Here is a 17279-nt window from a genome sequence, read left to right as displayed (position 1 = left end):
ATAAGGATAATATTTGATGAATATTACCTTTTTAGACAGAATAGGATAAAATTAAATAGATGATCATCTTTCTCAGTCCCTGGAAAGGCATCTTGTAACCTCCTTACTAGAAACTTCCCTGAAGTCACATTGTGTGCTTTATGTAACTAGTGTAAATTCTTGTAATCAAGTAAAAAGGAAACAAAATAACAAGACAGTTGCAGTGAACTCCCACATTTTAAAGTGAATATTTTTAATTCTTAGTGCTGCTAGTATTTGAGAGATTAATGTTCTTTGACCATAACTTTTGACCAACAAGGATACATCTTATGAACATGAATGTACTAGAACATCATGTTACATTAATTTATTGAGTTAATATATTAATTAGGTTTTAAGTGCCATATTCTAAAGTATAAATGTGAATTGTTTTTTATGAATACTTTTTAAATATTTTAATTTTTTCGTCACTCATAGTAGCAAGTATTGTTTTGGGGTTTCCCCCTCTTTTCTGCACCTTCTTGTTGAAAAATCCCTATCCTGGAACTATAAAGAAAGAAAGTAACAAAGACATTAAAAGTTTTATGATCACTTACAGAATGCTGCAAAAATGGATTCTAGTTATATTTACACATTCAACATTTTCAGGATAGAAGAAAGTTAAGCTTTTTAATATTATTCTGAGTTGGGATAATTTTCATTTCTTTTTGTTTCACTCTTCTAGGAAACAAGAGTTGGATAGTAGTCATCCTCCAAAGCAACCGGGAAAACCACCAGACCCTGGGCGCCCAGCTCAGCCTGGTCTCAGTAAAAGCAGAACTACAGACACTTTGAGGTCAGAGCAGAAATTGCCCGGAAGGAGTCCTTCCACTATTAGCTTGAAAGAATCTAAGTCCAGAACTGATTTTAAGGAAGAGCACAAATCTAGTATGATGCCTGGCTTCCTCTCAGAGGTTAACCCCTTAAGTGCTGTCTCCTCTGTTGTAAATAAATTCAATCCTTTTGATTTGATATCAGATTCTGATGTATCCCAGGAAGAAACCGCCAAGAAACAAAAAGTAGCTCAGAAGGAACAAGGAAAACCTGAAGGAATCCCAAAACCTCCATCACAACAACAGTCACCCAAGGCATTTCTGAAGCAGCAAGGACCTGTGAGGGCCACACCTCAGCAAGACGATGCTCCCAAATCACTATCTTCTCAACAACCAGAAAACATTAAGTCACAAACTCCAGGGGCAGGAAAGCCCACTCAGGGGCTTACCCAGGCCCCTCAGACAGACCAGGCAAAATTGCCACTTCAAAGAGATGCAACCAGGCCTCAGACTAAACTGTCAGACACAGTAAAGGGAGAATCAATCAAACCCTCACTGCAAAGCCCATCCAAACCACCGACTCAGCAAGTAAGTCCTGGAAAACCTCCAGTCCAGCAGCCTGGACCTGAAAAACTTTCCACACCACAGCCTGGACCTGCAAAGCCCTCAGCTCAGCAACCAGGGCCAGTGAAGGCCCCAGCTGCACAGCCAGGGACTGCAAAGTTAGTTCAACAGCAGACAGCAAAGCCCCCAGCCCAGCCACCAGGGACAACAAAGGCTGCAGCTCAGCAGGCTGGGCCCAAGTCCCCAGCTCAGCCTCCAGGGCCAGCAAAGACTCCAGCACAGCAGGCTGGGCCACTGAAGTCTGTGACTCAGCAGCCTGGGCCAGGAAAGACTCCTGCTCAACAGCCTGGCCCAGCAAAGCCCCCTCCTCAGCAGCCTGGCCCAGCAAAGCCCCTGCCTCAGCAGCCTGGCCCAGCAAAGCCCTCAGCTCAGCAGCCTGGCCCAGCAAAGCCCTCAGCTCAACAGCCTGGCCCAGCAAAGCCCCCTCCTCAGCAGCCTGGCCCAGCAAAGCCCCCTCCTCAGCAGCCTGGCCCAGCAAAGCCCCCTCCTCAGCAGCCTGGCCCAGCAAAGCCCCCTCCTCAGCAGCCTGGCCCAGCAAAGCCCCCTCCTCAGCAGCCTGGCCCAGCAAAGCCCCCTCCTCAGCAGCCTGGCCCAGCAAAGCCCCCTCCTCAGCAGCCTGGCCCAGCAAAGCCCCCTCCTCAGCAGCCTGGCCCAGCAAAGCCCCCTCCTCAGCAGCCTGGCCCAGCAAAGCCCTCTCCTCAGCAGCCTGGCCCAGCAAAGCCCTCAGCTCAGCAGTCTACAAAACCAGTAAGCCAAACAGGAGCTGGGAAACCTCTGCAGCCACCAACTTCTCCATCTACAGCACAGACTCCAGTACAAGGCCTCCCTAAAACCATCTGTCCTCTTTGCAATATCACTGAACTTCTGCTGCATGTTCCAGAAAAGGCCAATTTTAGCACATGCACTGGGTGTCAAACCACTGTCTGTAGTCTCTGTGGTTTTAATCCCAACCCTCATTTAACCGAGGTGAGTGCGTTTTTATTCATTTTTTCCGTGCTCTTCAATTATGTTGTTGTCTTCTGCAAATGGTGCTGAGTGTATCTCTGATATCATAGGATGGTGGTGTTTTTCTCTGGTTCTTGCCTGCTTGCCCTCCTCTTTTCCTTCTTTGCCAGTTGTAAATTAGAATTTAAAAAAAAATTTTGTTCAATAATAAGCCCAGAATATTGCCACAGTTTCTGATAAATTTTGGTATATAAAGCAAATATCAATTGATTGAAAGATGCTGAGCATTTACTCATTGCACTCTGTGGAAGATCCACACTTTTTGTTATTTAGTATCCAGTGGTATTACTTTAACTTTTATATTCATGCTCCTACCTGTCAAAATTATGATACTGTCAATTGGGGTCATATTTGTGGTGGGAAAAACACAGACAATATTTTCAAATTCTAAATGCAATTTTAATATAAAGTTCAATACACATGTCAATGATTTTGATATCCCCTCTGAGGGCATGCTTCCCTCATTAGTTGATTCCCTCATTAATAATAGCATCAGTTCATAAAATGAAGAGGTCATTAGAGCAGGTTCAATGTTGATGGGCGTCTTCTCAGAAGGACCACAGTTGATATCTCCAAGTCTTTGGATAAGCCTTCCTGACATATGAAGTTATAAAATAGGGGCCAGTAGTGACACAAGTGAATTCAAGATTGTTTATTCTGATTGAAGATGAAAAGTAGCTCTCAGCAAGTCAGTTAATGTTAACTTAGCACTCAAAGACTTGAGTACAATAGCATTTTCATAGGTCAAGTTTGGTTATATTTGGGGTGGGGGGAAGAGACAAAAAGAAAAAGAAAACAGCAGAAAAACTCAAATTCTCTGGAGTTAAGGAGTAATACAGTGAAGATGAGATAATAATATAAAGTGAAAATAAAGAGGCTTAGGGTCTAAAAGAATATATTTTTAAAAGAAATCTGGTAGCCCCTACCCAGTGAGAAGGCGCAGAAACTATTTAGCCCATGTAGAGGACAGCTGTTACTGGGCTGTGTGTACATTATGTCTGGAACAGCCCAGGAGAAAACTGACAGTGGGCAACGGAGGATTATGTGATTTAAATATCCCTGAAAGAAGAGACTTTTGTACCCTTGTTGTGAAGGAAATCTATGTTATGATGATAACAATGAGGATTAATGGTAGCTCTTATGTTAGTTTGGATACTTGAAATGATGAAAGATGAAAATGATATATATTTAAAATGTGTCAACCTCCTGTTATTTTCTAAAGTATCTTTTGCTCTTTTATTCAGATGTCATATTGAGTACCCTAACTTTTTAAATAAGTCATTCTTTAATGATAAAATTGTAACTAATAAGAACCTACTGCATTCAAGTTATAGAGGAAATCAGATTGTAAATCAGGAGGTAGTTTGTTTATGTATTTGTAACTTTTTAAATTATAGTAAAGCTATGTTTCTGCCCATAATATACTATCTTGACAGGAATGTACCATAATAATGTTTTCACGGCAATTCACAAGGACATTGGCAGTTGGACATTCAGGCCATATATAGTAATATTGTTTGAGTACCTACTATATGGAAGGCATTTTATTGCATGTTCAGTGGGATATAAAGATAACTAAAACATAACGCTGATCTTAACACGATCAAAGTGTACTAGGTTAGATAATACATGCACCAGGAAATCTAATATGTGGTCAAATGATAATATTTGTGAGAGATGAACAAATACTGTGGACTTTAGAGTAGGAAGTGTCATTTTCAGTGTGTGAGGTTAAGGAATGCTTCATGAAGAAAATTGTATTTGAGCTAAGTGTATAAGGGTGGATAGTGTTTTGACAGATGAAGGATGTGAAAGGGAGTAATGATTTGGTTCAAGACTTAGAGCCAGAATAATGCAGGGAGTATTTAGGAAATCACAGATAACTCTAGGTTGGCTAACGTGGTGAGGAAGAAGAAATGGGCAATGAGATTAGAGAGATGTTGAAATCAGATTTTGGCGTTCCACGTTTATCTGGTAGTGATGAGCATTCTGCTTCATGAAACTTACTTTGACTAATGTATTTATATCTTCAATCCTTCACTCATTTTAGAAATTTGTATAAAATACTTAGTTGTGAAGCACCAATGAGCACTGTGACAGAATCAAGTATTTATTAGTCTTCCGTCAACCAGAGAATAGAGGAAATAAAAGTTGTACATAAGAAAGAAAAAAACAAAATGTGTGTATATATGTGTGTGTGTGTGTGTTTGAAAGTAACTTTGTATAGGGTTTTATAGTTCACATAGTTCTGTCCTATTTGTTTTATCAAAATTGAAATTCCAAATAATTCTGTGGGCATATATTCTGTTTTCTCTGTTACACTAATGAGAAAACTTGTGTTCAAGTGGTAACTATGGTTAGTTTACTTGTTAGGATCACCCTGATGGTAAATACCCAAGCAGAACCCAAACCAAATCTTCTGATTCCAAATCTATGTATTCATGGCAGAAAGAAAGTGCTATGAAATCAAAGGAAGAAATCGTCACTGTCAGCTGTGGGGTATCATGACTAGCTTCATGAAAACAAGTATTTGAGCTGGGCCTGTGAAGAATGATAAGAATTTGGACCCAGATGAAAGGAGTTGGGAATTCTGGGCCAGGTAGAGGGCCTCATTTACTAAATAAAGGAAAGTATCCCCGTATGGATGAGATGAGCTTGGGCCAGTCATTTACACTTTCTGTAATGATGACATCACTTGAAAAACAATAATAACATTTCTCCGCCAAACACATTGGGTTATTAGGAGGATTAACTGAACGTTTGTATGAGAAGGTCTTTTTAAATATATGAAGTGCTTTTAAAGTTGTAATATAATGCAACATGGATATTGTATTTTAAAAAGATTTGACTTTAGTCAAAGTTTACTTTCAATTTGTTTTCTTTATAGATACAATATCAAATTGTTGGGTTCCGAGGTTGCAATCAAAAACCATGTTATCTGTAATGTTAATTGTAACATTTAATTTTCTTTTTTTCATCCACGAGGAAAAATGCAATCAGAGTTCTAATTCTGACCTCTAGGAAGGGATATTCCCTAATCCTGTAACAAATGGCCAGTTTTCAAACTCCTGAATTATCAGGAAGTCAGAGATGGGAAGTTTGAAGTCTGGATAGAGGCTGAGAGCTACTGTTTCGAGATAAGATAAATTTCGTTTTGGGAAAGATTACCACTTCTATACTGTTACATATATCCATCAGAAAGTGAACTTCCTTACATCTTCCAAAGAGGATCATGTTCTCTACATCAGATTGTCCTCAGATATTCAGATTGATTAAACAGTTTTCCCATGCAGGACAGGAAGCGAGGCTAAACCTTCTTTAGTAATTTAATCCATAGGAATTTATTACTTTCAAGTTTGATGTTTCTATGCAGTAAATCTCTTGTATTATTACTTTTGTAGTCTATGCATAAAATAGAATACTGGTCTCTAGTATCACTCCTTGAACGGGCTAGGAGAATTTCTGTGATATTTTTGGTTACCAACACATCAGAGTTATGACTATATTTGCTTATGAACATCCTGGCTCTTACATGGCTGCCAGGTCTGCGGAGGAAGGACTGGAGAAGTATCAGCACTCAGACAAGGGGACTTCTACTTCCTTAAATAAATTTGCCCCTGCCAGACACACACACACACACACACACACACACACACACGCTGCTTAGACAACCCAAATATTAGTGTGAACAGGATGTTATTTAAATTACTTGTCCTCTCTGGTAGCTGTCAAGATGTGTGCTTTTCCAAATAAACTTAAAAATCCACTGGCTCCAAGCCTAGCCTTTTAATATCGAGAGTTTATAGCTGTATCTCTTCTTGCCAGTCCATTAATGGAATAAATCTTAATAGCACAGGTCTCTCTTTGGGCTTGCTTTCGGACATAGAAACAGAATATTTGCTTTCTAATTGTAACGGAAACATTTTATTGTTGATTTATTTCTTTTGATGTGTAGCTTGGGGCACAGTTGATTTAGGGAGAGATTTAAAGACTTGTCCCTAAAGTCTGAAATTTCTCTTGGCTCATATGAAATTTTATAATATATGGAATGACATGTCATTTTTCAGAATGTTGATAATGAACCAAGTGTTAGTGATCAAAATGGATTTAGGTGGGGTTTTTGTTTTGTGTGTGTCATATTATTTTTGGTCATTATGGCTTATATATTAATACGTCTCTCTTCACTGAAACCAGATACTTTATTTAACAAAAACCTGACCCTATTTCAACAGCTAAAAACAAACAAATATACCTGATTTGCATATAACCTCTCTCCACTTAGTAAAAAACCAAACAATAAATGACTGACATTCATCAGGCCGGATAAATGGTTTAACTGGCTACCTCTTTTAGGTTTGATAGGCCTGCTGCTTCCATTTCTAGTAAGAGAAACTGAGGTAGGGGGATCTGTTCAGAAGACCTGGTGAGAAAAGAGTAGAGCTGGAATGTGTGGAGAAAGAAAGCCAATAAGAAATTCCTGATGATGGTGTGGCTGAGAGGGCAGAGTGGCCTTTTAGTTGCTTGCTCTTTTAGCATAAAGGTCTTTTGTCCCCCCAAATTCTAAGCAAAGACCACAGCACAGTACCTCTTAAAAAGGAGGACTGAACTCAACAAATATATTCATCTGTCTCCAAAAGTCCCACTTTTTATAAAATTGAAAGTATAGTAGTTTCAGAAAATGGAAAAGACCATCAACAGCATAAATTAGCATGTTGAAGAATTCCTAGAAGATAGAAAGAAAATGGGAAGTAGGTAAGAAAAGAGCTGAAGAAACCACTGCACAAGTGGCTTCCTGAGGGAAACTCTGTGAAGCCCTAAGCTTGATGTTAGCAAGTGTAGAAAGCAGTGTGGCTAGTGATCAAATAATAAATTAAAGAACTACAGAAAGGAAAAACCTAGGACAAGTCGACGCTTTCCTAATCTCCGATGGGAAGACAAGGGTTAGGGAGAAGCTTTATTTTTCTTCCCCTCAGGCTAAAGCCAGAGAATTCTCCAAATGAAGGGATGAGCTGCCTGAGGTAGGAGCCTCATGAGAAAACTAGGGCCTAGAAAAGAAGTTTAGAACTAATGCTCATCTCCCACAACAAAGTGATATAAAGGAGAAGAAAACAAATAAAAACACTACTCAACCATGAGTCAAATGCACTAAATCTGTTATTCTCTCACTGAAGCTGTACTTGAACACTGGCCCTCTGCCATCCTGTTTCCTCTCATTCAAAGGAGAGGACTAACGCATACCTCTCTACACATAAGAAAAAAAACCTCTGTTGTTTATTTATACTAATGGAGATGTTCAGTATAAATGAATGGTTTGAAGAGACTAACTTGACATTTTAGCAATAATACTACATGAAGGACATAGATGAACTAGTGACAATCAAAACAAAAGACACCCAACCTCATGGGAAAGCTCATTCAGGAACATAAAGAACTTATAAAAATTCTTACTATTTCTGAGAAATATTTAAGAGGATATTTCGTCAATAATTACCACACTGAAATTTCAGTGGGCTGATTGAAGGTAAAAATGGGCCCAGTTATGTTTTGGAAGACTTAGAATTTTCTCAGATTATAAAGCTAAAAGACAAAAAAATTCTTCACTTGCTTACTGAGCACCTACTATGTTTCAGGCACAGTTCTAGATTCTTGACATATGGGTATGAACAAAACAGACCAAAAAACACTTCCCAAATGGAATTTGTATTCTAGTAAGAATGACAAATAAAACATATAGTGTGACAGATGGTCAAGTGTTACGGAGAAAAATGAAGTAGTAGAAGGTTATAGCATCGACCAAGAGAGGGGTGGGATGGGGCCATGGGGTTCCCTTACTCCTTCTTGTTGGGGGAATTGGAGTCTGGTAGTTGATGGATGATTTGGAAATCTGGAATTTTTAGTGGTGACTAAAGGTCTAATTTTTGTGTATAGTCCTAACTGATGCTTGGGGCAGGGAGGGGTTGGTAAGGAAGGAAAGGGTGGGGATGTACCCAGGACTGTGTAGAATTCTGAGATTCCCATTTTTACTCTGTCCTATAGTGATGCAGAGGCTGCGGATGGGCGTTTTATCCCCACTATAGGAAGCTCTTTCTGGACTCCTGTCCATGGAGTTGTAGACGTTTTGGGTTCCCTTGGGACTCTTGGAGCTCTGGGACTCAAAGAGACATATTAAAAATCATGGAGATTATATCTAAAAACTCTAGTAGGAATTTTAGAATCAGTACTATGGAGGCAAGCTGGAGAAGAACATTTTTCTGAGCTATAGAAAGGTACATGTCTTCAGATTGTACAGGCCCATCAGTGGCTAAATGAGATTAATGAAGTGACAGATAGATATATTCTGGTGAAATACCAGATTCCGAGGATAAGAACACTTGAAAGACTTCCACAGAGAAAAGCACTGTTGTCTACAAAGAGATGAGAAATCAGTCAGCTATAACACCATCACAGAAAACAGCTGGTAAGGAGCATTTTCTTTAAATTTCTAGAGATGGTGATAAGATGAATTCTGTTTCTAGGCAAGATATCAAGAGAGTGAAAGAATGCATAATAGTCATTATCATTCTTTCTGTCTTAACTATTTATTTAAATATCTACATATCTATCTCTACATATACTCATAAATGTATAAGTGTAAATTATATACACACACACACACACACACACACACACACACACACACACACATATATTACAAATGCTCTAGGAGTTCCTCTATTAAAATTGATAATAAAAATAATGGGATAGAGTAGCTGAGTATAGCCCAGAGATAAAGAAAACTATAAAGACTTTCAATTAGTGTTTTCCAAAATGTGATTGCATAACAGTGGTGAAATGTGACATGATATTAGATGATATACACATCAAACTCAAAAACTTATTGTGTATTAAAATTTATAATGAACACAGTAAGTCCTTACTTAACATTGTCAATAGGTTCTTGAAACTGTGGAGAAATGATGTATAATAACCTATTTTACCATAGGCTAATTGATATAGACAAAAGTTATGTTTCTGTGGCATTGCATCAACATAATGAAAAGATGTTGAATGAAATGACCATTATTAAAGGGCCGACTGTACATCAAACATATTTCTTGGAGATTGTTTAAGACAATCCTAAAGCAGGTGATTATTATAAGTTTGTCTTTTAAAAACTACAGGTTTTATAGTAAAATGAAAGTACATAATATGTTACATTTATAAATCAAAACTTATTATTTGATGTTATAATGGCAACCACAAGAAAAACTCAAAGCAAAAGCTAACACTGATTGATTCTGGAGGGTGAGGCTTGGTAATAGAAATAGAAGTTTTTACTTTCAGTGTCATACCTTTTAGTACTATTTTTCACCTTGTGAATCCATGTTATAATGAACACTTTAGTAATTAAAAAAAATTCTCATTAATCAAATGATTGGTTAAATAATTATAAAACGTGAAAGGATGGATAAAGGATTTACATTCTTGATTTTTATATCTTCACCCTTGGCAGTCTACTTTCTGAAATATCAAGAATTTTCAGTTCTAAGTAACAGTGATGATGGGAAATGCCTTCTGCCTGTGATGCAAATTTGGTCAGTTTTTGAATGCATTCTTTGTTTGGCACCATTTTTAAATGAATCCAAAAAAGGGAAATAAAGTCCCTTGATTCTAAACATAAGGTTTTTAGAAGATAAAAGATTTTTTTGCTGTTGTCTGATAATCCATATGTTATCAAAGTATTTAAAACTAGAATACCCTGACTATAACAAAAGTAATTTATCTCTATTTAAAATAGGTTTTTAATGAATTTCCAGGAATAGAAATACTCGATTAATCTTTTATAAATATGTATTACTTAATATGTTTACACTCTCATTTTCAATGAGATCCAGTTTGAAACATTTTCCATCCTGACTTGGATGTTCCCTATACAAAATAACTATATATTCCTCATGCTCTAACCATAAGTTTAATCATTAGATCAAAGCCTTTTTCTCATTTTCAACTTCTAAGTAACTAGATGTTTCATGTGTCTTTCTGCATATTCAGCTTTTGTGATACCTACTAAGCCTGTTGTTACGCATTATTGAAACCTGTGTGATGATCTGTATAGCTTAGTAAGAACAGATGTTCTGCTGTGAAAGCAGATACTCACACTTAACAACATCATTTATTGAATCAGTCAACTTAATACAGTGATGGGTTAACTTGCTCATTGTTTACATCCCTTGAGAAAGCACACACATATCTAACACTCTCCTCTATTCTGTATCTTAATGAGCTTAGATAAAACATGGGCTCTTACAAATATTTCAGAGGTATTACATTAAATACAAAGATGCAAATAATCTGTTAGAAGTGTATAATTATTTTCCTTAAAGTAATGGCCATATCAAATGCTTTGGTAAGGCATAGAAAGACCAGGGTTGTAGTCCTAGCTCTGCCCTTCACACATGTACCTCTTGCTGATTGATATTCCTAGGACTTTACTTAAAAGTAATTCTAAGTACCTTTGAAAAGGAAGCAACAACTTCAGTACAATGATGTTTCTTGCCTTTTTCTTATTTCGGTAAGAAAGGGGATTGGTCTTTAGTCACAGGAAGAAAAGATCATAGTTTGAACACTGCATTTCAGACTGTGCACTAGGCACTTTACATGCATTTTGTCATTTAATGCTCTTTTAATAAGGTCGTGTCCACATTATAAACATGACTAAAGAGCCTAAGAAAATTAGAATTCACATTAAAAAGCAATTTGAAATCTGCAGGTTTTTTTAGTACATTAATCATCAGATGGCCCTTTGGAAAGAATATGGGATTTTAGAGTTGGACAATGTGAATATGAATTCCTAGCTCAGCTACTTAATTAATTTGTGATTTGGTCAGGTCACGTTTTTTTCCTGAGTTTTTAGTTTCCTTATTTATGATCTGAGACATTCATAAAGTAAAAATCACATTTGGCCATATAAGTGGAAGTGCTTTGAAACTGACACTAATAAATATTTATTATTGTTATTATTATAAATCTTTATAAAAATTCTAATAGGCAAGTAGGGATAGTGCCATCATTGTTTCTTGCATCTGTAGAAGAGAAAACTGAGGTTAAGAATTTAAGTGATATGCAAGATCACAGAATTACTTTGCAATGGATCCAATTGAAGATTGGATCTGTTGACCCCACTATTAGCATCTTTTTAATAGGAGACCACATTGTCTTTAAATGGATCATTTCCTAAATTTCTAGGTTACAGAGAGAGAAAGAGAGAGAGAGAGAGAGAGAGAGAGAGAGAGAGAGAGAGAGAGAGAGAGAGAGAAAATAAATTTCACATATTTTTAAAGTTAAAAAGAAATTAACCTTCTTGGCAGGAGTTTATTTTTGATGAAATGTAAAAAGAATCCAGATCTAAGACGACAGATTTTATATCTTTCTATTCATTTTTGCTCAAACCAGGGTTTTACCTTTCTGAGCTCTTTTTTGTTCTTTAGGAAAGCTGTGCACTCCTACTCTGAGCCAGCTACTCTGTCAGATTAAAAACAAAAAACAAAAAAAACAGGTGACAGAGTTGGTTTGTATGACTGTTCACTGTCAAGAATAGAACTCAGGATCTAGAAGGAAAGTTAGTAATTTAGTAAATGAAGATGGAATCTTGTTTGTACAATAGAATATAATAAAGTTCATATAGATGACATCTGATCTCACCTGAAACAATAACCCTTCTTTTCTATTCTTTTTTTCTTCTCATAAAAAATATATTTTAACAAACTACAACATAATTGATAGAAATATGACATTTCTGTCATTTGTTCAGTAAAATCAGAATTTTTCAGTAGAATTCATAAAACAAGTCTGAGGTGCAGATTTCTACTTATGTAAAACAGTTGAAGTGCAGAACGTGCTTCATTATGTGAACGTGTGATTAGAAATTCTATAACAGCATTTGTGGGGAAAATTTTAATGTGCAAATCTTTGTGATTTTTAACTTGACAGAGGAAGGATTAAAAATATAGTCAAAAGGATATAATCAACAAGGTTGTAAAGATTTTGTCTTATTAGGGAGTCTACTTCAGGGATGGTGTAGATGCCTGATCACTGCACTGTACGCCTGAAGCTGAAGCTGAACAATAATGAATGTCAACTACAAGTTTATATATATACATATATAGAGACATTTCCACGGTCTCTATTCCTAATGCTGTACTCTGCTTCTTGTGACTACACACACACACATATATATACATATATATAGTATCTATTTCCTTTTGACTATATATATAAAAGGAAATAAATGATAATGCAAAATATGGATCAGATCCCTGAAAAAAAATCTGAAAATAATGTAAAGCTGATTGAAGTGTAATTTTAAAATCAGATTTTCCTTAAATACATTCTTGAAAATGTACATACATACAACTATATAAAATCTGAATAAACTGCAAGTTATAAGGGGGCATCCATTTATAGAAAGCTAAAAGAGGCTATTTCAGGAAATAGCGTCTTATGAAACTTTGTCTTTTTTACACAAGCTTTAATATGTTTTTAACATTTCATATATTTTTTAAAAATTGTTTCTTTCCAAGTCATCATACAAGTGATTGTTTAATTCCAGTGAGCATCTAATTGAATTAAAGATATGTAGCTTTCAGCATGAGTTCATAAAGTTTATGAGACCTTAGATTATTTTCATTAAATATTTTCAGTTTTTTAAATGAAATAATAGGACAATTCAACAAGCTCTTCAAATAATTGCACAAACCCTACCTAATTGGAAATATTGCTTCACAGGCTACAAAATGTATGATAGCTTAAAGTTTGTGTTAATCAATTGAGGTATAAAAGTTTGAATTTGCCGTATGAGAGGCTGTTCAGAAGTATTAATATATAATGTATGGAAGTTCAGTTTACTGATTTGGGATCCTCCTCTCTTTGTGTAACTAATAGAGTATGAATGTATTTTTATGTTCATGGATTGTAATTATTTTAAAATTGTGCTTTGGTAAAAGTGTTGGTTTTCTTGTTTTGGACTCCACTGACAAACATATTAAAATACGCTTTTATAATTTGATCCTTCATTGTGAGGATTTACAAATGTTATTGCTGGCAGTTAGTGAACATTATTATGCTTTAAGAAGGAAAAAAGGCGTGTTTAGTTTACGTTTCTCAAGGTTTGTTAATGATCGCTGAGTTAAGCATCAGTAATTGTAATCCACACAGTTTGAGAGAGGAAATAGCCATCTGAGTTGTGGATGAATTATTTTAAATAAAACTGTTCACCCAAGTTGCGGGGCATGTCATCCCAGCTCTGAGGAATGAGAGTGTCTAGTTTTTAACCAAAGTAAATTCTGTGTTAATATGCATAGCTAAAGATGTCAACTACAGTGAGCCATCTGCAGCCAAACTGCTGTTAGCTAATAACTGCCTCTTAGAGGAGGACATGTAGTTGGGCAATCGCTGAATAGCAAAAAGCATAATCTGTTAGCAAAATTTAGTTTGGTTTCCTCTTTATAATATTATATACTATTATCCAATATACATCATATGATTATATTTTCTATGATATTCAAAGTAATATAAGTATGATAAATATTTGAAGATAATTTTATGAGAAATAGGAAAAAATTAGAATAATTTATCATTAAATAATATCTAAAATTTATTTAGCATCTAACACAGATAAAAATAATCATGTCACTCCTTTTAAGAGTCTGTGAGGAGAAGAAATAATTGGGAGAAAATTTAAAACACTATTTGAGTCTAAACGCTGTGGTTCAAACTCTTGTAGTAATAGTTGAGAAGGCACAGATCTTAATTGATGATGGAATATTAAGTGGCAAAGGAGGAAATTCAATGCGGACCATAAAGGATAGGGAGAATTTAGATATATGGAAGAGTACAAATTGCACTGTGAATCATGACCCATGTAAGAGAGAATGTGACTGTTGCTTTTAAATGGTACACTTAGATGTCATGGTTTAAGGAAAGCTTAGTTGTGATGCAGCAAGAAGCAAGTACTCAACAGGTTTTATTGTAAAGGACAGGACGAAAGCCTGATTGAAGAAAATGTATGCAACAGCTAATGTGAATGGTATGAACACAAGCAAATATCAATTCCATTGTGTTTGTCTTTTTGATGTTCTATTATTCTAATTACTATGCTTTGTTGTTGAGCAGAGGTTCCATTATAAATCTTATGTAAATTTTGTGTTTAAAATTTCCAGTTTGGAGCACATTGAAGGGTGGATGTTAATTATTATGCCTCTAGACTTTAAAAAATGTTTTTTTTTATTTTTGAGAGGCTTTTTATCTATTTTGAAGGTAAGTAGCTTAATAATAGTTCTGAGGAGGAATATGCTTTAATTATGGTACCCCTAGTGTTTGCTGACTCACCTCATTGCTTAATGTATCAAGTTAATTATCTTTAATTATTATTGAAGACACACTCTTAAAAATCAGAATATGCTTTTAAAAAATCAATAGTTTTGATAATTTTTGGAAAATAATTGTTAATTGAACCTCTATGTGAAGTTCACTATGAAACTTGTAAGTGGTATGTTTTGAAACATCTAAATAAGACATTTATGATTTTCCAGCAAATGCCTTAGCCAGTGAAGCTGTATTACCATGTTTCACAGCTCTGATACGTAACAAAAGGGAACCTGGAGAGTTGGATTAAACATGGAGGTGTGTTATAGTTATTATCTGCAGGTCTGCATAAATACATAGTGACCTCTGAGTGAGCAGCAATCCTGGCTCTTACCCCCGTTTATGTAGCATTTTAAGTCAGAAGACTGAATGAATACTTTATGCCTTTCTTTTGTTTCCTTCTGTAGAGCTAATTGAATTAGAATTAGAGTAGCTCATTAAACAATTGTGTCTCCAGATTTTAATTCCATTTATGCACTTTCTATAAGTAAGACTATAGGTGGAGAAAGCAAAAAAAAAAAAAAATAGACTGCTTTTCCTTATTTGTTATATAAAATCTAAAATTTAAGAATAGTTCAGACATGACATACTTAGCTAATATAGTTACATTTTATCATTTTAATGCTTGTATATTGAAGGTAAGAGTTTCTTCGGGACGTACTGATGCAGTTGTAGGCTTCCCTGGTGTTGTTTCTTGCATTTCTCCCATCATTTTTCAAATAGATGTGGATGGTCAGAGTGTAATCTATTAGATCTAATCCAAGAGTAATGTTAGAGAGTGGGTGCTAGTTGTGACCAGGGGACTTGGGAAGTTGTTTATGAAATATTGGTGGAAGACTTCTTCTTTGAATTAGACTTAGTCTCAGATATTGTTTGACTTCTGTGGCTTGGGGAAGAAGTGATAAAGACTTAAGTCTTCTAAGATCCTCATTTATGGCTGCAATGGAATGAAGACCCAATCATGCAGAACTAGGGGAGCCAACTGTATTGTAGACATGGTTATCAAATGGAACTGACAGCAAGTGTCTAAGGCAATGTTGGTACTAGTAAATTCAGGTTCTCTGCTCTGAGTTAAATATTTAATTTTGGGAGAGAAACAAGGCAGTGATTGTCTGCAGGCAGGGAAAATATGGTGAGTAGGTGTGCTAATTAACAGGGGACTTTCAGTATGAATCAGAAGGGGACAGATTGTCCATGGCCAGCGGTATAGAGTAGGGTTCTGGGAGAATGCCATATAACCAGAAAATGAAGGCAGAATCCTGTCATTCAGGTTGGGTAACCAGTGGATATTAGCAGAGTAAACATAGAAATGTTGTAGTTGAAGAGCATATATATATATATATATATATATATATATATATATATATATATATATATATATATTCAATTAATATATTTAAGTTAAACCAGCCCAGAAAAATATTTGTGAACATCCATAATGCTTTGAAGGTCAGTTAGACCCTGGGTGTCAATAGGAAGACCTCTACGAGGAGGTTCTTACTGTTTGTTGCTTACAGACTTTTGGGGATATAGATCTGGAAATAGCAGAATTGTATGAGCGCTTGCCTAAGAACACTAACAAAATTATGTGTTTTGAATTTCTTGCAAAATTTTTTAACATTATTTCACCGTTACTAGAGAGGCATTGAAGTTTGAGGGGAAGTAGTTAGAGACAACCCCTTCTGTGGTTGTTAGTTTTAAAGTTTGTATTTGGTGGAGTTATAAAGTATTTGAGAAAAGGGCCAAATGAGGGATAGTGGTTTTGAAGATGTGAAAGAATGAATGGGAAATGACCTTTCACGAGCAGTGTTGACGCATTTGAGGAATAATTGAGAATGCAGTGAAAATATGACAGGAATTCACTCAGATAACTGAGAGGACAAAGGTGTTATTACTACCCATTATTCTCCCTAAGTGCAATGTGAAAGAAAAATACGTGGTCCATAATGTTTATGCTGGGGCGGGTTGTGGCCTTTTTCATTTTCTCAAAGTGTGGGAAATTTTTTTTTTTTTTATTGAATCGGAATTTGAAATGCTGCTGTTTCAGTACTAGATTTTTAAATGCTGAGATAAAAATCATTTCTATCTTCCACAGATTTGGCCAGTAGAATTAAGTAAAAAGGAGGCTCTTTCTAAAGAATCGTAAGAGGATGAAAAGCTTTTTCATAACTTTAGACAATTATTTTAACCTGTATTCTAGCAGTGAGGAGGAACATTGAGGGATCAAATGTCTTTCATGTGTTATGTATCAAAATGAAGGAAATGTGGTGATTAAAAGGACAAAAGATGAAATATAGAGTCTATTTTAAAAAAAGGCTGTATTAAGAGAAAAGCAGAATTCTCTCCCTATGGAGAGGCAGCCATTGGTGTTTTCTACCTGTCTTTTCATAACTCTCCTTGTCTGCTTGTGTGTAGACATAGTCATATACATTTACAAACTACAAGGAAACATTGATT

The 17279-nt window shown here is 35.8% G+C and overlaps 1 protein-coding gene across 1 annotated transcript in view; it reads left to right on the top strand.

The window, feature by feature from the left end:
- The window catches only part of PCLO (piccolo presynaptic cytomatrix protein), a 373138-nt gene that overhangs the window by 5970 nt on the left and 349889 nt on the right, over positions 1-17279 (top strand). The window contains exon 2 of the mRNA XM_074339748.1: positions 704-2381. Within this exon, the coding sequence (XP_074195849.1) occupies positions 704-2381 (1678 nt within the window). The remainder of the gene's footprint in view (positions 1-703; positions 2382-17279) is intronic.

The sequence above is a fragment of the Rhinolophus sinicus genome, linkage group LG09 (assembly GCF_036562045.2).
Source record: "Rhinolophus sinicus isolate RSC01 linkage group LG09, ASM3656204v1, whole genome shotgun sequence".
NCBI lineage: Eukaryota > Metazoa > Chordata > Mammalia > Chiroptera > Rhinolophidae > Rhinolophus > Rhinolophus sinicus.
This window is presented reverse-complemented; position numbering and strand designations above follow the sequence as displayed.